General features: G+C 43.1%; 1 protein-coding gene across 2 annotated transcripts in view; it reads right to left on the bottom strand.

Annotated features, from left to right (window-relative positions):
* LOC147726120 (uncharacterized) overlaps nucleotides 1-23,318 on the bottom strand; it is a 100,412-nt gene that overhangs the window by 56,462 nt on the left and 20,632 nt on the right. For both annotated transcript variants that reach the window (XM_086960224.1, XM_086960225.1), the window contains exon 2: nucleotides 7,116-7,250. In XM_086960224.1, the coding sequence (XP_086816350.1) occupies nucleotides 7,116-7,250 (135 nt within the window). The remainder of the gene's footprint in view (nucleotides 1-7,115; nucleotides 7,251-23,318) is intronic.

The raw sequence follows: 23,318 nt of genomic DNA, 5'->3' as shown, positions 1-23,318 counted from the left end.
AGGATTCACACTTCAGCTTTAGACCTCTTCGGCTATTTTCTCTCCAACAGGGCACAGTAGGATTGTCTTGGAGACTTCAGATCAAAAACCCTGATAAAGCGTGCAGGTCACCCGACTATAATTTTACCATACTCACCTGGGCCCATAATCAATTATACATTTACTTAACCAGGTAACCTTCGCTCTACTATCAGTCTATTTTATTTACTAGGTCCTATACCATTGACTTACCAATCCATGTCGCTGGTACCTATAAACCTATTGGATCAGGGAGTTAGCATAATAGGAAAAATAACATTTGCACTCATAATAACCACAGACTCAGGAAGGTTTAAACTCTATCTAAATACCCTATGCTGTTTAATATTTATGTTGCCCCCCTAAGTGAAACTTATTGAATCCTTTGGCTTCTCCACTATTGCTCACCTAGACTACACACAAATTATTGTGAACTTTCTGGATTATGTTGAGTAGTTCGCCAAGAGTTTCAACAATTGTATGTGTGAGGTAGCCAAGTGTATGAGGCTTGTCTTAAGATAAATTCCAACAAAACTGAGATTCTCCTGATTGGCAAGGACACCTCGTTTTGGAACTCTTTTTGGAGGCCTTAGTACTCTCCCTAGTCCACCATTGAAAGTCAAGAATTTAGGGGTGTTCGATGCCAACCTTACTTTTAGAAACCAGGTCAGCAAAATTACCTCAGCTTGCCTTTTCATTTTAAAAATGTTAAGGAAAATACTTTCTTTCATCCCTTTTGAACTACATAAATCAGTTGCCATTGAATTAGTGTTGTCGAGGCAGGACTGCTGCAAAGCTTTGTAGCAGGGACTTCATTTAGGCACACTTAATAAACTCCAGCTTTTACAGAATGCTGCTGCATGTCTTTTAAAGAAGATGCCTAAATGCTACGTTGTCACATGCTTTAGTTGAGCTTCACTGGTTCCGAATTAAGACACCGGTGGCTTTTAAGGCACTTTGTACGGCCCATAAATCCCTCCGGGGGATTGGTCCAAACATTCTGCAGAAAAGTTTTAAGCAGGACATACCTAGAAGAAACCTGCGCTCCACTGCATCCAAAGCTGTGGCAATACCCAACTGTAATAAAGTCTCATGGGGAGGCAGGAGCTTTGTGTACTCCACATGCAAGTTGTGGAACACACTCCCCATGGCTCTTAAAAATCGTTGAATGAATCTAGTTTTAGAAAGCAACTTAAAAAGTGGGTTTTTTTCGTCTCTCTAAGACCTGCTTTTGCAGCGCTAGTTACATGTTTTGATGTCAGCGTCTTCGGGCTTTTGTGACGCTTAACAAACCTACATCAATAAACTATGGAAAGGCGCCATGTTCGCAAAAGCCATTATAAGCAGCTAACTTGAGCCACTACAAAACCATATGCATAAGAACTTATGACTGTTTGTATTGACGTAATCATTAATGAAGACTACTGCAGAAATGTCCCTGGATAGTGGTGGAATTAAGGGCAACAAGATCAGTAAAGAGCTGAGGGACTCTATCCTGTTTAACAAACTTGAAAAATTCAAAAAAGACTTGGCTAAGTTCTCTGCTGAAAAAATATACCCATACACTAGTGACAACTATGTACCCGTGCCTTTCAATAAGAATGGTCGCACAGGAGGTTCTACATACGGTACATCGAATTCTGATGATACTTCTACTGATTCTGACTCCTCGAATCAAGGCAGCAATAGGGGTACTGCCAGGGGAAGAGGTGGCAATAGGAGACCTTGGAGGGGTTATAACCCTTATTACAACCAACCTCCGATTCCGCCATGGTGGCAGCCAACACCGTGGGGTCCGCCGTCCTTTCCTCCACCAGGTCAGTTTGGACCTCAACAAGCATATCCCGACTTTAGCCAACAGCCTTTTTTAGGACAGGGCCACGGTCGTCCAAGGGGCCGGCGGAGGGCACAACAAGGACAAGTCCGTTGGAACCTCCCGCCGACAACAATGGACCTGAGAAATGGCAAGAAGATCCCTCAGGAACAGGCGGGGACATCAGTGGGGCCAGCATTGTGATAAATCTCAGTAGACACACTCTTTCCGATATTGAGGAAGCAGTCCTTAATAAGGGACTTGGCTACGTGACAACTAACAAGGGTGACCCTTTTCTTGTACAAACAGAAATGGGTAAATTCTTTCGTAAGATTAGGCTCCACTATATGTTTGCCAATAAGCAGAGTATCTCACAAAAGGATGGATTAGAGAATACCGGTCTCCAGAGACCTTCCACCTTTAACCCTACAACCATTGGATTACCAGCCAAAGTTCTAACGTTTGAGGAGGCGGTAGACCATGATTTGAGAGAGTTGTACCAACAATCATGTAACTCCTTTGTAAACTTGTCCAATAAAGAACAAGAGGCAGTAAAGACCCTGGCCAACCTAGAGTCTTTGATAATCAAGCCAGCCGATAAAGGCGGGGCTACAGTATTGATGGATTCGGACTCATATCGAGACGAATGTCTTCGCCAGCTCAATAATACTAGGGCCTACTGTAAGTTAGCAAATGACCCCACAGAGAGACTCACTACTGTCATCGGACATATAGTGGAGGAAGCATTGGCGGAGGGGTGGATTACCCTTAAAGAATCCCAGTATCTCTGTACTGTAAACCCAAAAATGCCCTACTTTTATACTTTACCCAAAGTACACAAGACCCAACGACCTCCTCCTGGCAGACCCATTATATCGGGCATTGGTTCGCTGCTAGAACCGCTTTCTACATTTGTAGACTTCTTCTTACAGCCATTGGTGAGGGAGATGCCTACCTTCCTAAAGGATACAAAAGATGTATTGAGGATTCTCCCTGATATCGAGTTTAATGAAGATCTGGACCTCCTAGTGTCCTTTGATGTAGAGAGTCTCTACACCTCTATTCCACAGACAGAGACGTTAGAGGCAATTGAAGAATTACTCACCAACAGAGACCTCAACTCTATCACGCCGGTCCGATTTATTATGAATTTGGCCACTTTGGCCATGACGGAGAATTTTTTCCGTTTCGAGGAGTCGATCTACCTACAGGTTAGCGGGACCAGCATGGGGAGTGTTTTTGCCCCGAGTCTCGCTAACCTGTATGTCCATAAGTTTGAGCAGACATACGTACTCGCAGATACCAATCCCCATCTTCGGTGTCTGCGAGTATGGAAAAGGTACATAGACGACATCCTGGTGGTGTGGCGTGGCACGGCCGACGAACTCCATCTTTTTCACGAATGGTTGAATGAGAGGAATCCTTTTCTCAGATTCACCATGGAATTTGACAAACATCAACTGCCATTTTTAGATCTACTAATCTCCGCATCTGGAGGAGAGTTACAATCAGAGCTTTATCGGAAGCCAATGGCAAGAAATTCCTTGCTAAACTACGACAGTTTCCACCCCAAAGCACTAAGGGAGAACTTGCCCTTTGGGCAATTCCTCCGTATACAGAGGAATTGTTCTACTAGAGCTGCGTTTTCCAAACACTCACAGGCACTTGAAAAAAATCTGTTGGCCAAGAACTATCCAAAAAAATTGGTCCGGCATGCCAAGAAAAGGGCCTCCAATAATAATAGGGATGGTCTCCTGGAATTGGCACTTCCAAAACCCAAACAGGAGAGAATCACATGTGTGAATACATACTGTACCTATTCTAACAAAATTCAGAAAATTGTTAAAAAACATTGGAAGATTTTGAACACGGGCACTGATACGTTACCTCCCCCTTTGTTCGCCTTCAAGAGAGGGCGAAGCCTGAAGGACCAATTGGTCCACACCAGGCCCAAAACAGATGTTCCACGAGCAGTCGGTACCCTATGGGACTTACCCGCGGTTGTGGGCCACCATCCATGTGGCAACTGTGCGGCTTGTCCACAAACGACTAAGACAGTCACAATTGACATAGGTACTGATCGACCCTGGCAACTTAGGAGGTTTACAAACTGTAATAGTTCAAATTTAATTTACTTAATCACTTGTCCCTGCAAATTGAATTATGTAGGGATGACTACAAGAAAGATTAAACTGAGAATTTCTGAGCACAAAAGCTCTATCCGCTGTTGTAAACAGGCAACAAAAATGACTAATCATTTCTTGCAAGCTGGTCATCAACCTTCTGAGATGTTCTGGACGGTTCTTGATCAACCATGGATCCCTCCAACGATTACTGATGTCTCTAAATTTCTGTTTAAGTGTGAACAACGTTGGGTTTTCAGACTTAAGACAGATAAGGTAGGGTTGAATGAAGACATCCCCTGGATGTCACTTTGAACTTTTCAGTATCTTGACTGTCTTGCAGTTGCATGACTTGAGGATGCAACTACCTGCAGTATACTCTTTTTATACATTAGTGCCATAATTTTCCAAAACACGTAGGAATAATTCCATATGTATAGGCTTATTTGACCCATTTGCCACTGCTAGTTTTTATAAACACATTAGCGGGCGCTTTAAGAATTAATAATCAAATAACCACTAATTAAGCAGTCTCAGCAGATCTTACACACTATACTGTTAGGGATTGGACGGCTGTCCATACTCTCTTTGGGGTATGAGATAAACTTAACTAAGATTTGTAGGGGTCCCCTGCCTTCTGTTCCTGTTGGCACAAATGGGGAACCACATGGCACATTGTTTCCATGAAACACCAAATTTTTGACACGCACGCCAACAACTGGGCATTTAAAATATCTATATAGAAGATCGGGTCTATTATTTATAATTAATTGTCCACCTTTTAAGATCCTGGTGTCGCCATATAGGCGAAGTGCGGATTCGAACCGGGTCCTTTGCGTTTGAACGCTGCCTTTTCGCTCATAAACTACATTTCCCATTAGGCAAGCTGGCGTTATGACGTCATTACGCGCCATGGACCCAAGCGACAACACGGAAGTTTGGAAATACATTTATTCACCGCCGGTACACCGAGTCGGTACCTCCCCACGAAACAGCTTCAGAGGGACGACCGGTGTACCGACGGAGAGGTAAGGGGCACACTTTGACGGCACATTTTGACGGCGCGGTGCAGCGTATGCACTATAGAGTGATGTTATCTAACTCTAGTAAAATGCCGTAATTGGCATGATAACTGCAGTATGGGTGTGACTTTAAAATCGGCTAAATCCCACTACCGGTGGGCTGGAGACATATATTGATAGCCATGATGACATATGAACAGGTTGCACTTAGAGCCAATGTTGGTGTAATCAGTTCCATGAGACAATATCCATGAGATAACGGAGCGTTTGATGTGGTATGTAAGGAAATGGTGTGATGTGGAATGGGATATATTATCCTCCTGTTATCTGTTTTTCTATAGCGCGGTGCGCCCACTACCTGAGCTGGTGCCAGGTGAGGTGGGGCTGTTCCTTCCCAACAATTGGGTAAGTGAATTTAGAGTTACAATATTCACGACATATGTAGCATTTGGCACTTGTCATCTCTTTCTTGGTAATGGTTCTGTAGCCCATTTAGAAATAACGTAATGATTCAAATTTTGTCACAGTGTTTCCACTACGGATAAGATCGGTTTGTGGTCTGTGAATTGCATTTTCTATCATGTACCCACATATGGTTTTTCTCTCCACATAGGTTGGGAAGACGAGTAGGATTTACATATATCAGGTGATATGGTTTATCTTTCTTTTTAATAGCAGTAGCATTTGGTCCTGATGAAGCAGCAGGAGACCGCTAGGCTCCACGAGACTGCAGAAACATGTCGACCCAGTATTCCAGCTAGTAGTTTCCTATTAAAGCTACTATTGCACTGTTTTTTATTCTGTTAGGAGTGTGAGGGTGTATATTAAAGTTGTTTTCCCCTACCACTACCTAATTTTAGAGCTTCTTTTCTCTCTTTCACTTGCACATTTCTCTAGCACTGCTATTTAGTTCCTCACCAGATTTACCTGTTGTACATCTTTGATATTCTGTTTGGGATACCCTCGACTTGGTTACTAATACCACCAAGTCTCTTGAGGTTTCCTTACCTTACAATGGAGTAGAGATCCCAGATGATGAAGGGCGGTCTCGATGGTGGACTGATGGGAACTCGTTCAAATTGAAACTTTCCCTGTTCTTTTGTGTTGGGTACATGATCAGTTGTTTTTTCCTGACTCACTGCTAATTTTTGTTGGTGTCATTTCAAGTCAGGGGGTTTAGCAGTTAGGGTCTTTAATTTGTCCCCTGGGACCTTTGTTTGTGTTTAGTTGGAATTAAGGGCTGAAAAATAACACTGCTCAATATGCATTTAATTATTACTAACGTCTGACCTACTTTAAAAAATGGTGTCTGAATAAACGTCCGATGAATACATATTTGCTAAAACTGATGTTGTTCGCTCCAGGCAAACTTAGCTGGTTTGATAAAGCAGAATGTAATGTTAGTCAATTTGTTTTCTTCCCTACTCAGTTCCACTGTGACCACGTATGCTAAAATTATAATCTGAGATATCACTTTTTGGCGGTTTCTGGCTAAGATTAACCAGTAAGGTTCCATTCCAGTTGAACATCTTCTGGGAGTTATCGAAAGGCTCAAAACCATCCAATCTATAGTTTTCCATCCATTAAAATCCTCCAGAGCTTAATCGAGCCACCAGTTTAAAGCGTACGACAGACAACTTTTATTGGCCTATGAATAATGATAAATATGTGAAATGTAGGGATTCATTAGGTTTACTTCCGAATTTCTTGAGAACTCCACTGCCTTTTTCAAAGAAAAGGTTTTTGCTGGATGTGTGGGGACTAAGGACATCATGGAACGAAAACAAGAATTGACAGAGTATATAACTGTGCTGGCAAGGCTGTGAAAACTAGACATCATTTAATTTCTATTTGCCAAGAATTACTGGACAACAGAAGAAAATGGTTAGGTTCTTTACCCTTAGAAATGGAAACTGGTATTAAGGAAATAAGACAACTTACTAATGTAGATATGTATTAACTGGTTTTAAGTGTCTCAACCAACAGGCATGATGCCCGGCTACATGCTTATTTAAATCCCTTTTTTGTATTATATATTATATTAGATAATCAGCAATAAAAATGTATTGTCTGTTGCCTATTGATTCCTGTACTGGTGTTGTGTATGGGCATAACTTGCTAACTGGTCTTCTTGAATACCTGGGCAGGAGAGGCCCTCTTGTTCCACAGATGACCTCATATCCCAAGGCAGGGTTGCACTTGAAGGCCTTAACACCTCATCTTCATCCTCATCATCCTCCTCCTCCTTCGCCTCCAGCATCCCTAAAGAATAAACTTCACAAAGGAAGATTAAATAAATAAATTGGTCTTTAAGGGCAACAGAATACTAAAGATGTTATTTTTTCACAATTCAAAATAAAATAAATGTTTGAATTCAATACAAGTCACGATACTAGTTAATAAAGATGAGGCACAATGATTTTTCAGTAACAATGAATATCCCAGGAAAAGGTGGTAAGAAATTAACAAAAATTCTTATCAGTTCACAGAAGTTCCCGTTCAACAAACAATTTGTGGTTAATTATATTTCTACTTAACCAGGACAACTGGAATTATGAGATCCTGCAGACACCATTTTCCACTCAATTATGTATTTGCCGCATATGCCATATAATCCTTCATCTGCTCATAATCTTCAGATTTGTACAACAAAAAAAATGTTTCAACTCAAAACAGCCCACAAGTTACTTTAAAAAAAGCGCACACGTTGCTACAAATGGAAGGCTCTGTGCAAAGGTTGACTGGTCACCTTTCTGCTGTTTATTGCTATATTTGAATGTTGAACTGGTTTATTTGCCTAAATAGTTTTAACGTGTAAACTTGTGCTGTACCATAGGTACATAGCTGTTTGGGGTTGACAGTTGGTGTCCCATAGCATTTTTCCACCAATCTGGAGACTCTGTCTATTCTGTTCACTTAGAGTGCTAGAATATATGTTTTTTACATGCGACTTTTTCAGGTGCCTTTTGCATCCCGGCTATACTGAGGATTTGTATTTGGCAAATGAGGCTGTATTAATTCCAACCCTTATTCCCAATTATGTTCAATTCTTTTCTAATTTGTGTTTTCACTATTTAGACACTTTAGTTTTAATGCAGTAGCAACAACATTCATAGACAGTTCCTGAAGAAAGCAGTGGACAATCAGTCCAGAAGGCTGAAACATGTCAACCTTACCCGTAAGCAGTTATGTTTGAAAACTGCTTTTTGCGCTGTTTTTATTAAGGATTACAATAGATATTCCAATACAAGTTCTCTCTCTTGTAAATCCTTTTTTAAATTTCACTGTCACACTATTGCACTCCCACAAACTATTTGTGATCATTTGAAAGTGGTTCCTGTGCACACGCTTGTTTGGTTGATGGTCCGATAGTGCGGACTACGTTATCTACTTATGCAGAGTAGAGCTTGAAAAAGAAGTGTACGATTCAATTTTCTTGTGAAAAAGTTTTTATCAGTCAAACAATGGACAGTACAGAGAGGAGGTAGCCAGACTGGTCTAGTGCTTTCGACATAGTCTGTCGGGGAAAGTTAGGGGCGTTAATGGACACCATGGGATTTGAGGAACCGCTTGTTACTTTGTTGCGCAGACTGCATGCAGCTACGACGGTAGCCAGTCGGTATGGTCCAGGAGGAGAAAAGAACAAGTCAATTTCCTCAACTGAGGGCGTACGCCAGGGAAGCATATTGGCTCCCTATTTTTAATATATAGAAAAGGTTTGGACATTTTTTTATTACAACAAAAATTGGATTTTACAAGAATAGAAGGCAAACAGGTACCCTTATTGTCCTATGCGGACGATACAGTATTGATGACTTTAACAGCAAACAGCTCACAAAAATGTCTGAATGCATTTAATGAGTTGATGTACGGATTGGATCTCAAGGTTAATTTTAGCAAATCATTTATTGTGGTCCAAATAAAACTAAAAACACGCAAGAACACGGTCAATGACAGACATTGACAAAGTGTCAAATTTTACCTATTTGAGGAATCTTTTTAATAATAATTTGAGCTGAGATCACTTGATTAAAACACGGTTACAACAAACTAGCAGAACCATAGAGGGGCTCATTCGATTTGCCAGCAAACGTGGTAATAAGCCGATAGCTGAACTGAAAACACTGTATAGATCTAAATGCCGGGCAGTAGCCACCTATGGGGCAGGGGTATGGAGATACCATTAAAATGCCCAGATCCAAATATTAGAGAACACATTTTTAAAATGCATCCTATTTATCCCCAGTAGTACTTCTACTTTATTCTGTCCTTCCAAGGTGGGCTTAGATTATGTGATTGACAGAATTCATGTTTACCCATTGCTTTTATGGGGGGAAATTTGCACCTCAGAAGAGCTGTTATTTTCAAGATGTATTTTAAAAGACTGTATGAACCTTGACAATGCAATGGCGGTACCATGGTTACGCTATGTCAAGGAAACTTTTTATAAGATATGCCTTGTACATTTTTATGAAAACCAAGAGTCTATTCAATCTAATATGAAGACTGTCATCAAGAATGCATATCATACTGTTTTAAGTTTGTCTAGTCAGGATATTAACAATGGCATATGTATCTTTAAAACAACAACAATTCTACTTCTCTTTTACTACTCAGGATCATTCATGCTTTTTAATGACAAGATTTCGTTTAAATACACTGCATTTTCTTGTAGCTTTTCCGACACGGGGGGGATGGTGAGAGAGACTTCCCCTAGTCCATGCAATAATGCAGCCCATCAGAGCACAATGCATCTTATGCTTTTTTGTTTACTTTATAAAGAACCAATAGCCCGTTTCATTAAGCTTATTCCAAGGGACATTCGTCCCTGTACTTATCAAGAAGGTTTTGATTACCTGAGGTCATTATCAACCATTACCATTTGTAGCTATGTGCTCAGTTTTAACAGAATTTCTTTTAATTTGGAAACGTTATGAATCATGAACACATTTTATTGATTTTATGTAACTTAATATCAATTTTTGTGCACGGTTTGCTAAAATCTTTTGTATTTTAAGATGAATGTATGAATATTTTTGTAAACTTTTAGGATTCTTTGGAATCGAATAAAGTTATTTGACTTGCCTTGACAAAGCCTTTCATCAGGGGAACTTATCCTAAAACATAAGTGCATATAATCAATGATCCGAACTGAACAACTTTCTTAAATCAATCATAACTCAAGGGAAATGAAAAATTTGGGGAGTGAGTGAAGACGTTCGCCAAATGTATGCAATACTCTTAAATGAGAAAAATTATTAGTGAAGACCGCCTCACGATTCAGGAAACATCCTGTGAGAAAAAGTGAAATCAAACTGCTGAAACCATGTTCATGTAGCGGAAAGGAGGAGTTGCGTTTTGTGATAACTGTCCCGGACTGTCAGGAAGGAGCTGGAGGCTGGGAATGCAGGGTAAGTTTCACATTCTTGTATCTTCCTCTTGCTCAGTGAAAATAATCATCCAGTAGACAGATAATGTTGTTCCTTTTGTTTTCTACCACTGAGGAAGTGAAGATGAGTTTCCCACACATATGACTTGACACTTTACAGAAACACATTATAAGACAGGAGACAGTGTGGGGCATCCAGGCCGTTTGCTGATCCTTGCTAAACTACACAAGCTGACATTTAGGGACTCGTTCTATGTTAATTTTGCAAAGTGGGGGGGGGAGGTGCGAGGGGGGGGGGGGCAGGGGAGGAGGATGTGTGTTTGCAGAGAGCCTTTCAGCGTAATGAGTTTTTTGAGTATTTGTGAGGTATCCCCGAAGTTCCTTTTTGATAAATGATCTGTTTCTGTTGCACTTCACTGGAGAGAGAAAAAATCTGAAACATTTACACTTTCCCTGGCATTCCCTAAAGCAGGCAGATGTGATCACTTGCTACTTAATGACGTACATTGAAATATGCAAATGCATTTGGCTGGATTAAACATCGAAGAGCCTGCATTGAAAAATTCAAGCATAGGAGACTGATATTAAAGCCATTTCGTTTCACTTTTCTTCAAGTTACTGAACAGTGGAAGTAAGACACAAGGTATTCCAAACTTTTACGTGTCGCACAACATGGGCACAGAAATGTTTACACGCCCCAGACGTGCATACATTTTTTATTAATTCCTCACTCTGGAACATCAAAATTTCAAAGGAGCCATTCTGGGGAGTGGTACAATCTTCAAAGCTATAGCAGGCTTGCGCTATTTTAAAATGAGCTATCTGAAGCCATGAGTGGACAGGCCCCCTTTCACCCTCAAACAAAGCCTTTATCCAGGGATGTTTTAAAGCAGTCGCTGCAGAGATCGCACGATGATGAAAAATGCAGGGATTTGAAATGCATCCCACAGGCCCATGCTTCGACCTCTCTGTAGGTGCACAGCAGATGCAGACGGTGGATGTTACACGCCCATGGTTTCTAGTTGTACTCTCTCATATACTGTGCCTAAAAGTCCATCCCACCTTCTTTTCTGGCGTCTCTCTATTCGATTTACAGAGCTTGCTAGTCTTCAATGTCTAGTGTGTTATCCAGCTGACACAGTCTTGCTAATTACCTCGCAAATGATGTTTTTACACTTATTGGAATCGTATAGCTGCTGTGTCTCTGCAGCAGACACTATAACTCACTGAGATGCCTTACCAGTGGATATTATTGTCAGCTAAATATAGATGTGATAATCTCTGTGAGCTCATACTCGCTTTAATTCCTTTTCCATTGGTGTCATTTATTTTCAACCTCCCCTCCCTCAAACTATTTCCCATTTTCTGGTTCTTCAGCGCCGTGAGGTCATACGAATGGCAATAGAACTAAGCAAATATCACTGTACTGCAAACAAAAAAAAAAAACAGTAAACAAAAACTGTCATTTACAACGCCAATAGCTCTAACTTTCACAAATGTGAGACCAATAGCATTGCAAATGCCTGTTTAATCATGTAGGGACAGCTCAGCCTTTCATTCTTTGTGAAGTACACACTTGAGTGCTATTTTGCTGGATGTTGAGAACAGCCATACAACAGAGCATGTACGAAAGGTAATCCTAAACTCACGGATCTGCATGGGTGGGTGTGATCATGGTTCATAACCAGAGTGATACTTGTGGTAGTTAACGTTCTACAAATGCATGGGTTGTTAATATCAGAGTGTTGCAGGTAGTAACACGAAGTGAGCCGGTTTATTACAAGATTCTGACATGCCGCCACCCGTAAGCAGATTAAAAGTAAATAAATGTTTAAAATGTTGTACACGGAGTTAATAGTTGATTGTTTATCGATGCAAGCATGTTCCATTTAATCATGGGGATGGAAGGGGGGGGGGGGAGGGGGGGAGGCCAAGCATCTTTTTGCAAATCCAAAGCTATTCTCATTGAGTAAGTGCCTGCCCTGTGTCGGTTCGACGCACGTGGTGTGCCCATCTTTGCTGCTGTACTTTACAGCGCTAATGTCTTTTCCGTACATGCCTGTACCAGCAACATCACAGATGTGCACATCATAACTGGAAGCACTGCCGTAGCATCCTGCAAAATATGCATCTACAAAGGGTGCTTTTGGGAGCTATAATCCCATGCAAGTATTGCCGGGGTACAGGGACGCCAACAAAGTGCACCCATCAAAGCACTAGAGTGCTGCATGTACGAAGATCATGAAGGGATGTGTACTAGGAAAGCAGTGGTGTTTGGTACCGGTGTCTTTTCATACACATGGGAAGGATGAAAACGTTAGCAGACTCCGGGTTCCAACCTCGCAATGAGTGTTTCACCCACTGAGCGATCGTGTGAAGTAAGAAGGCGCAGGAGCTGGTGGAACCTCCACACACTGTTCTAGGGGCAGAACATGGCTTTGCAGGTGGCTCCCAGACCACGGATGCAAATGCTTAAACAGCTGAGATATTTTGAGATATCGGGGCTTCAAAATCCCAGGGAATGAGGGCAGCGGGCATGAGTCCTATCGCATCTTTGTAGGTTGCATAAAACACATGCATCATTGTGGTTGCACATTCCTAAGAAATTACGCACATGGCAATTGTTTGTAATTTGCCAATAAAAGATGAATCAGCAAATGAAAAGAAATTTAATTGCAGGTATTGCGAAGCGCTTGTTATAAGGTTGAGCAGTTGTTGGCAATCACTGCCATGCTTTCCTAAATAAATGAATAAAAGATCGGGAGGGGCAGGGGTGGGTGGTGTAGGGGGAAACAGTTAATGTGTGAGGGGATATGACAAACTAAAAATAAACAAGATGCTTCCAAAACCACAACTTCAAAAAGATATGAGCTATGGCAATAAATAATATAAGGGACCTTAAGCTGCCAGCTTACTAAAAAACACAACAGGCCGTATGCTGGTTGCTCACACTTCTTCATCCATCATGCTTCTAAAGCACTCTGTCCCATAATTCGATAACCACAGCTAAGCGGCCATCAAACATGACAAGGAAACACTTCCCACACAGGATCAAAAGAAAACAAGCATTTGCAATGCAATAGGTCTCGCATTAGGAAAGTTTGAGCTATTGGTATTCTAAATGACATTGTATTTATGTGTTGATTTTGAAAATAGCTAAATTAATAGCTTTGTCATTTACAATAGTTTTAACTTATGCAAATGTGACACCTACAGCATTTGTAATGCAATATGTGTTGTATTTACGTGACTTAGATGTATTGATATTACAAATAGCAATGGCATTGATTTTTTTAATAATGAATACTTAAATAAAAGTTATTGTAATTTATAATGGCAATTACTTAATCTTTTGCAAATAACTTTTGTGAAGATTATGTTCAGTGTATTTTATTGTGACGAAAATCCAAGAACAGAAGTGAAATATGAACATCTTTTTGTGACATTTGTAATAAAGCTTGAAACATTGAGAGAACATATTTGAACCAGTTGTTGTTGAATGGTTGCACAGATTGATGCTGTGGTGGCGCCGAGTGATGCTGTGGCGCTTAGTGATGCTGTGGTAGGGCATAGTGATGTTGTGGTGCCCCTGAGTGATGCGATAGAGGGAGTGCGATAGATAGAGTGAGGGCGATAGATAGAAGATGAAGTGAGGGCGTTAGACGGAGTGAGGGCGATAGACGGAGTGAGGGCGATAGACGGAGTGAGGGCGATAGACGGAGTGAGGGCGATAGACGGAGTGAGGGCGATAGACGGAGTGAGGGCGATAGACAGATAGGTAGAGCGAGGGGGGTGTAGAGCGAGGGGGTGTAGAGCGAGGGGGGTGTAGAGCGAGGGGGGTGTAGAGCAAGGGGGGGTGTAGAGCGAGGGGGGGTGTAGAGCGAGGGGGGTGTAGAGAGCGAGGGGGGTGTAGAGAGAGGGGGGTGGAGAGCGAGGGGGGTGGAGAGCGAGGGGGGTGTAGAGAGAGGGGGGTGTAGAGAGAGGGGGGTGTAGAGAGAGGGGGGTGTAGAGAGAGGGGGGTGTAGAGAGAGGGGGGTGTAGAGAGAGGGGGGTGTAGAGAGAGGGGGGTGTAGAGAGAGGGGGGTGTAGAGCGAGGGGGGTGTAGAGAGCGAGGGGGGTGTAGAGAGCGAGGGGGGTGTAGAGAGCGAGGGGGGTGTAGAGAGCGAGGGGGGTGTAGAGAGCGAGGGGGGTGTAGAGAGCGAGGGGGGTGTAGAGAGCGAGGGGGGTGTAGAGCGAGGGGGGTGTAGAGCGAGGGGGCTGTAGAGAGAGATCAAGAGGGGAGTGTAGAGAGAGCGAGAGGAGTGTAGAGAGAGCGAGAGGGGTGTAGAGAGAGCGAGAGGGGTGTAGAGAGAGCGAGAGGGGTGTAGAGAGAGCGAGAGGGGTGTAGAGAGAGCGAGAGGGGTGTAGAGAGCGAGAGGGGTGTAGAGAGCGAGAGGGGTGTAGAGAGAGCGAGAGGGGTGTAGAGAGCGAGAGGGGTGTAGAGAGAGCGAGAGGTGTAGAGAGAGCGAGAGGGGTGTAGAGAGAGCGAGAGGGGTGTAGAGAGAGCGAGAGGGGTGTAGAGAGAGCGAGAGGGGTGTAGAGAGAGCGAGAGGGGTGTAGAGAGAGCGAGAGGGGTGTAGAGAGAGCGAGAGGGGTGTAGAGAGAGCGAGAGGGGTGTAGAGAGAGCGAGAGGGGTGTAGAGAGAGCGAGAGGGGTGTAGAGAGAGCGAGAGGGGTGTAGAGAGAGCGAGAGGGGTGTAGAGAGAGCGAGAGGGGTGTAGCGAGCGAGAGGGGTGTAGAGAGCGAGAGGGGTGTAGAGAGCGAGAGGGGTGTAGAGAGCGAGAGGGGCGTAGAGAGCGAGAGGGGTGTAGAGAGCGAGAGGAGTGTAGAGAGCAAGAGGGGTGTAGAGAGCAAGAGGGGTGTAGAGAGCGAGAGGGGCGTAGAGAGCGAGAGGGGCGTAGAGAGCGAGAGGGGCGTAGAGAGCGAGAGGGGCGTAGAGAGCGAGAGGGGCGTAGAGAGCGAGAGGGGCGTAGAGAGCGAGAGGGGCGTAGAGAGCGAGAGGGGTGTAGAGAGCGAGAGGTGGGTGTAGAGAGCGAGAGGGGTGTAGAGAGCGAGAGGGGTGTGTAGAGAGAGGGGTGTAGAGAGGGGGTGTGGAGAGGGGGGTGTAGAGAGGCTTTCTGACCGGAAGCCAGTGGAGAAACCGGAGGATAGAGGAAGATGGGGAGCATGCTGGAGGGTTACTAACCAACCAGGCTGCCGTATTTTGCACCACCTGTAGTTTAGTTCGGATTTGGTCAGCATTCCTATAGTCTAAACAGCTAATTATATGGACCAGCATTTTCCTAGCCGAGGATGGGAGCAAGGGGAATGTTTTCTTCAGGAGCCACATGGTGTCAAAAAATGTCCTTCTTGTGGTAGCTACTTGGCTTTTCATAGACTATTCCTGCTCAATTTTAACATCTACATTTTATGCCAATTGACTAGGGCACGAGGCAGACCCAAATTCAGAAGTCACCAGTCAGGAGACCGGAGATGCTGGGCCTTGCCAAACAGCATAACCTCTGTCTTCTCACTATTCAGCCGAAGACCGTTCCTGGACATCCAGGCTGCAAGATCATACAATCTTGAATACGGTACATAGTACCATCAAGGTCCTGTCCAAGAAAAATGATTAGCTGGGTTTTGTCGGCTTAAGATATTACTTCAAACCCAGCTGTTTTAACAATCTGGGACAAAGGAGCAACATAGATATTAAACAATGTCAGGCTCAACGATGAGCCATGTGGTACTCCTTTGGTGAGGTGAACCGGACGAGATTTCAACGGACCCAGAGAAATAATGTGAGTCCTACCTTTTAAGAAATCCGCTAACCATTGCAGGACGGGGCCTTTGACACCGATCTCATGCAGTCTTCTAATCAGTATTGCAGGAGAAACTGTATTAAAAGCTGCCGAAAGATTCAGAAGCACAAGCATAGGAGGAGCACCCATGTCCAAAGAAAGACAGATGGAATCTGTGACTCCTTCTCGGTACTGTGGGCTGCTCCAAATCCAGATTCGGAGGAATTTAGGATAGCTTGATCCTCTATGAATGGCACAGGCTATTTACTACATTTACACAGAAACGTCAATTGAGGCTACGGAAATAAGAGCATATTTTTTCAAATAATGGCATAACACTTTAATATTTCGATGTATTATATTTACTTTAAAATGACAGTGCCATGTTTAGCTAGTTTATAATGTAGTGTACAGTATTATTAATTTTATACTTGTGTAGTCTAATGGAATGTTGACGAAAGTACCGTTCTAAGCGGCGATGTCCGAGGCCCAAAAGTAGACCCGAATTATTATTTTGCTGATTCCATTGCTTCCAGACCAGCAGCATGGCGTCTGTTTTCGTCGCACTTAGTGCTCTGAGACTGCCCCCGCAAAATATTAGCACAATGGAACGGAAATTCAGCACCATTCAAACACATAACAGACATCAAAGAGAGGCTATTTGTATTTCAGTAAGAGATAACACCAAGAGTACATCCACAAGTTCATAGTTTAATTGCAAGTGCCCATTTGACGCCAATGCCTCGCGTTCAATGACCGAAAATTTCTCCTCACTCTGGGTCAAAGAGCGTGAGGCAAAGGCAATGGTACACTCCTTTCCATTGACATCTCTTTGGGATAAAACAGCTCCTAATCCTTTACAGCTTGCGTCTGTTTTTTGAAGCCTAGGATCAAAACCTTGTAATGGAACAGTTGAGCATAGTTCCTTCTTTAACTCTGCAAAAGTGCTCTGACACTCCTCACTCCATATGTACTTGTTCCTTTCCTTTATCAGTTGCCTCAGTGGGTAGGTCTTGTGAGAAAAGTTATTTATGAACTTCACATAGAATTCAATTAATCCAAGGAAGGACCCCAGTTCCTCTCTGTTTGGCTCAGGTGCATCATTGATGGCTTCCAACAGCTCCTTCTTGGGACTTATACCTTTTCCTGATATTTCATGCCCCAGGTATTCACCTTGCGACATGCAATCTTGCATTTCTTGTGCTCCGCCGTCAATCCCTTTGCTGCCAGAGTTTCCAGAACGTGATGTACCTTATTGTCTTGGTCGTGACGAGTCTTTCCCATGACGAGGATATCATCCTGAAACGTTAGCAAGTCTGGAATGTCTGTAAAGATGTTCTGCATCAGTCTCTGAAACATCGCAGCGGCTGATGCCAAACCAAAAGGAACTCTGTTGAAGCGATAGCACCCAAAAGGCGTCACAAATGTGGTCAGATTCTTACTCTCTCTGTGGAGAGGTACCTGGTGATAGGCGGGTTTCAAGTCTATTGTCGAGAACCATTCCACACCCTTTGTTTTGGCTAGCATTTCATTGATTCTCGGCAAAGGATACTGTTCCACTACTATGTTCCTATTTAGATTATGCAGGTCGATGCACAATCTCAAACTGCCATTTGCCCGTTTTGCTACAACTAAAGGTGCTACCCATTCAGATGCTTCCACTCGTTCAATAACACCCTCCATGAGCAGTTTGTCAAGTTGTTCCTTCACTTCTTCCTTTACTGAAAAAGGCAAGTTGCGTACTTTGTGCATCACAGGTACAGCATCCTTCTTTAGAACAATTTTGTGCGTATATCCCTTGATGACCCGATCTTCCCATTGAAGACACCTGGGAATTTTTCCACCAAGACTTTACTGTAACTCTCATTGTCATCCACTACTAGAACCGGATCTGCTTTGGTGGGATCAAGTTTTATTCCTAGATCCCCTTGGTCCATCCAGCCCAAAACAGACGGTCCTACTGCTGACACAGAGCTTGCAAGCCGACTCTTCCTTTGAAAGCAAATTTCAATTTCCTAAATCCACAGACTTCAATGGGGTAATTATTTAATGTCTTAATTTTAATGTCTGCTTCATCTAGAAGCGGTGCAAACTTCTCTTTCCACACCTCATTATTAACAATTGTATACGGAGACCCAGAGTCCGCTACAATGCTGATCTCAAATCCTCCTATCGTCATCTCACATAATGGCTTTCTGGTTATTGTTTTCTTTTCATTTTCTACACTCTTCACACATTCATCTTCGAAACTAAGTATGAACAGATTTTCTTCTTCGTCCTCAGTCGCCTCTTGACTATTGGGTTCTTCACATTCCACCATTTTTATTTTGCTTGCACCCAGTCTGTAGCATACTTTTCGGAAGTGTCCGACAAGTCCACAATTCATGCACTTTGCACCTTGTGCTGGGCATCATCTATCATCTGCCATGCGCTTAGTGCTCCCACATCTGTAACAGCGCTGTCTGTCACTGTATTGTGTTCTTCCTTGCACTGGTTTGTAGCTTCTGATGGTCTGGCCTGCCTTTTTTGTTTTTCTTTGCATCAGTCACTTTATTTACTGTTCCACCGTCCTTCTTTTCACTGTTTTCTGCAATTACTGCTTTAGCACACCTTCCCGTTAGTTCCGCTTTCTTTGCGATGTCAATTATGTTCTGTAGGGGATATTCACCCTTTGCCCACAAATTATCCTGGATGTTGCTGTTGGAACCCTGCATAACGATTTGGTCCCTAATGAACTCATCGTGCAAATCCCCAAAGCGGCAGCTTATTGCTAAATTTTTCAATGCCGAGACAGTCATCAATTGACTCTTCTTTACCCTGTTTTCTATGGAAAAACTTGTACCCGTCTACGCCCACGCATACTGTTGGCTTGTAGTAGGTGTTTAGGTCATCTATAGCGTTCTCGAACACGTCCTTTTCTCCTTCTCCCCTAGTCTTTTTGTTAATGCTCTTGAACACTTCAATTCCTCCTGCTCCAAGACTGTGTAGTAGTGTTTTGTACTTTTTTTCTGCCTTGAATTCATCATCCTCCTCAAAGTTTGAAATGTAGTTTAAGAAATACTCCCTCCATTCCTCCCACTTTACTTCTGGTTCCCCTTTCCCTGGGAGGAACGCCTGAGGTGGTGTTAAATTCCATAAATATCCTGATTCCATGATTACACCACTGTATTTTATTCCTTGGTGCACACTGGCTATGATATATATATATATATATATATGTATATATGACTCCTGTATTTTCCTTCACTTTCCTAAAGCAATTATATTTTTGTCATGCTGGTGGCAGTGTTGCACTATTTTTTCCTTTATTTTCAATCAGTTGTATGAGACAGAAAGTAACATTTGTTGTGTTTTAGCATGGGTATCATAGTATGGCCCGCGGGCCAGGGGCGGCCCGACAAGCCTTCCCTGGCGGCCCGCGGACCTTGCAGACATCCTACCAATGTATTTTTTTTCTTTTAAAGAGTGTCTGCTGCAGCGCGACTCTGAGAGTCTCTGCTGCTCTGTGGGGGCCAGGGCGTGGGCGATTCTCACTTAGCCAGAGTGGAGCTGCAGGGGCCTAAGAAGAGGTGGAATACAACAAAGCCTCATTAGCATGCAAATGGCCTTTAACGACCTGTGAAGTGCTTGGGTGCCTGTGTGTGTCAGGAAGCTGTCTCACCCGGGGCTGACACACAGGCAGGGTGAGATGACAGAGGGAGGTCGAGGGACAGAGACAGAGGGAGGGAGTCACTGAGTGACTAGACTGAGCAGTTGGCTGAGTTAAAGGCTTTACTTTTTACACTTCAGCACAAAGATCCAAACATTGGTGCAGCTACCACAACTTTCGACATTGCTAATCAATGTGCTGTCTTACAGGATCTACAAAAGTTCTGTGACACCCAATCAAACGACCACTTGCGCAACTCTCTCTCCCCCAGTGCCAACGTGAAACCTGAACTGTTTTGCTGGATCTCCAAACTTGGAGATCTTGTATATGACAGTTCCTGTCTTAGGTGTCCAAGGCACGAGGAATGTTATCCTGCCACCATTCCAGGGTCTAAAGACTAGCTCTGTGTCTTCACTGAACATGTCAAATTACACCATGTGACTGATTCTAAATAACACACCACAGTATATATCTGTGCTACTACACAAGAAAGCCCTTTACAGCCAGGAAGAACCACCAATGACATTACTCCTTGGGTGGGGGGAGGGGGCCTGAGTCTATAGTCACCAGTACAACGTAAGTGCATACAGTTCTTACTGCTACGTGGTCTCCAGCTGACCAGCTTTATAAGAATCCACCTTTTTTTGGATTTTTCTAGTCCGGTTAATGAACCGGAGCCTCCCGTTTTTCAACTAAGTGGTTCTGGATAATATATGGCTCAAAATGATTTTTCTTCAGACAGTTCTTCTGTTTTGAAAACTCTTGCCAGCAAGGATGTGTTTTCATTTCATGTTTGAAACACACCTATCTAGTTTCACCTTGGATGTATATTTGGATCACTCTTCTTTTCCTGTGGATTGGATTTGTGATTGTTTTCTTACTGTTGATCAATGGACACTACCTCCCAGAACTTTCTGCTATGGGAATGGCAGCTGGGGTGTTGCCCTCCACCCCAATTCTTCTTCCCATAAATTGAAAAGAGGCTTGTCCCTTTTGAATATTTCAGCTGTTTCGGTAACTGATGGAACTGTTCAGGATAAAGTTTCTTTTGACATATTAGGCTCAAGGAGATCCTGTAGATACCATATGTGATTAAAATTTCTATGGATGATCTAATAGTACCTGGGTTACACTGAAATGATTGGGATGTAGAAACTGTAAATTCTATGCTCTGAGAAATGAAATATTACACTATTTTTTAATCAGAGGACCCGTATCTCAACTCTGCTGAAATGTTCTGTTATCACCATTACGGACGTCATTTTCTGCATAGGGTCAGTGTCCAATGTAAACTTTTTAATTATACACAATGGGAACATGGTCTGATTACCACAGAGAGTTCCAAAACCTACAAAAACAAATTCATGCATTCTTCAGGATATGACACTTCAGATCCTATTTAAAATTAGCACTTACTCCACAGAAAAAAGACATACTTACACAAACTAAGCTGATATATACAGCTTTGTCTGTCACTCAATTAGCCCTTAAAGGCTATTATTATTGGAACAACATAATTTAACTGAAATCTATATGGGGCACCAAACCTTGGCAAGTTCAGGGGTCGGAATCCTTGTTTCGAACATGTTTAATTCCAACACAAATTTATTTTCTGAATGATACCATCCAGTAGACTGTATGTCTGGGACTGGCAAAAACTAAAGAATTGAATGTCCCGGATATTCACTCCCTCATCCGCTTTAATAATTGGCAAAACTTGACAAATTATACTAAAGCACAACTCAATAGCATGGTGCAGAATGGTACCTTTAATTCCACACTTTCAGGACCATACAGGTGGTTTTTGTGGGCAGTAGAAACAAACGGTTGTCATGCTCGTTTTCTTAACTCCACACCTGGGCTTAAAATCAAGAAAACCCAATATTCTAATTATGGGATACTCAAAGTAAAGCTCGGGTATCGCATGCAGCCCTCCTGACCTTTAATTGCAGACCTGGGTGAACAGAGCAGGAACATTCATAAAGCTGTGAAACAAACGGGCATACTTTAGTAATGGTAAGGAAGAAAATAAGGTGTCCTAGATAGCTTACTTTTAGGAACACTTTTAGTTTTAAATAAAACTTGCACTAAATGTAAAAACATTATAAACTCTTTGTTAACTACAAAAAGTCTATTTTATTAACACACGGGTGTTTGACCTTAGTGGATCAGATATCACTGCTTCGAGAGGCACTGAAATCATGCAAAATGACATTTCTGCCATGTGTTTGTTTCATAGTTGTGGCACATTTATTGCATATTAGAGCATGACAGTTAAATAAAGATGTTTAATTTCCTTTGTGTCTCCTTTCTATCCTGTTGTAGACAAGTACGAGTATGAGAATGAAACAGGGTGACCTGCTACTGCGATCCATGATCGGGGTAGGGAGTGTTGTGTGTACTTGGGTGCCAAATTACTTGTCTTTCTGGAAAAGTTAAAAGGGCAAGAAAGGCACCATTAGCTAGTCCGATTGGGGCCAACAGATAATGATATGGTATGGAGACTCAGTCTCTACCTGCTGATGTTCTATGACTTTCCTTGCCCACCTGTGGCGTAGAAGAGGCAACGCAACTGCTGCACTATGCGTCATTGATAGAGAGGTGCCTTTTTGATCTCAACTACACCAGGCGGGATCAGCATTCGCCTGGAGCAAAGCCATTTTGCATCCTCGGCACAATGGGGAAACCTGACAATAAACAGCCCAAACTGCACTTTGAGGCCGCAGTGCAGAAAAAAGTGACAAGGAATACAGTGGAAAGCAGACAGCCTCGGAGTCCTTCCGCGGAAGTGTCCACATCAGCCCCCACGGTGCCGGACATTGCCACAATGCTACATGAGATGCGCCAGGGCTTTGCCACTGTTTTCGATAAAGTTGACAGACTTTCGGCCAGAATGGACGGCATAGTCCAGAAGATGGATATCCACGAGGAGCGCATTACGGAAGCGGAGCGCCGCATATCCGAAAACGACGACACCACGGCAGCGCACACCTCGAGACTCTCGAGGATGGACAATGTGTTGCGAGTGATTGCCGCCAAAAATGAGGAATTGGAAGCGAGAAGCCGAAGGAATAACATCCGAGTCACGGGCATACCAGAGACGACCAACACAGGGAAAATGGAGCTCTACATTGAGAAGATACTTATATCTGCAGTGGGGGCGGAGGCCTTCTCGAACCAATTTATTGTGGAACGTGCTCATCGCTCCCTTGGACCTCAGCCCAAGCCTGGTGCCCCGCCGAGGCCCATAATTGCGCGCCTGCTCAATTATAGAGATCGAGATACGGCACTGCGGGCGGCCCGAGCGAATCAGAACCTTACACATGATGGTGTGACATTCTCTATCTATCCTGACTTTACCCCAGTGGTGCAAGAACAACGGCGTAAATTCCTTGCTGTTAAAAGCAAACTTAGAGGCCTGAACATTGACTATGCCCTCTTATACCCGGCCAAATTGAGAGTGACTCATCAGGGCACACAACATTT

Source organism: Lissotriton vulgaris, chromosome 3_1 (genome assembly GCF_964263255.1).
Source record: "Lissotriton vulgaris chromosome 3_1, aLisVul1.2, whole genome shotgun sequence".
NCBI lineage: Eukaryota > Metazoa > Chordata > Amphibia > Caudata > Salamandridae > Lissotriton > Lissotriton vulgaris.
Note: the sequence above shows the minus strand (reverse complement) of the source record. Positions and strands in the feature narration are given on the sequence as shown.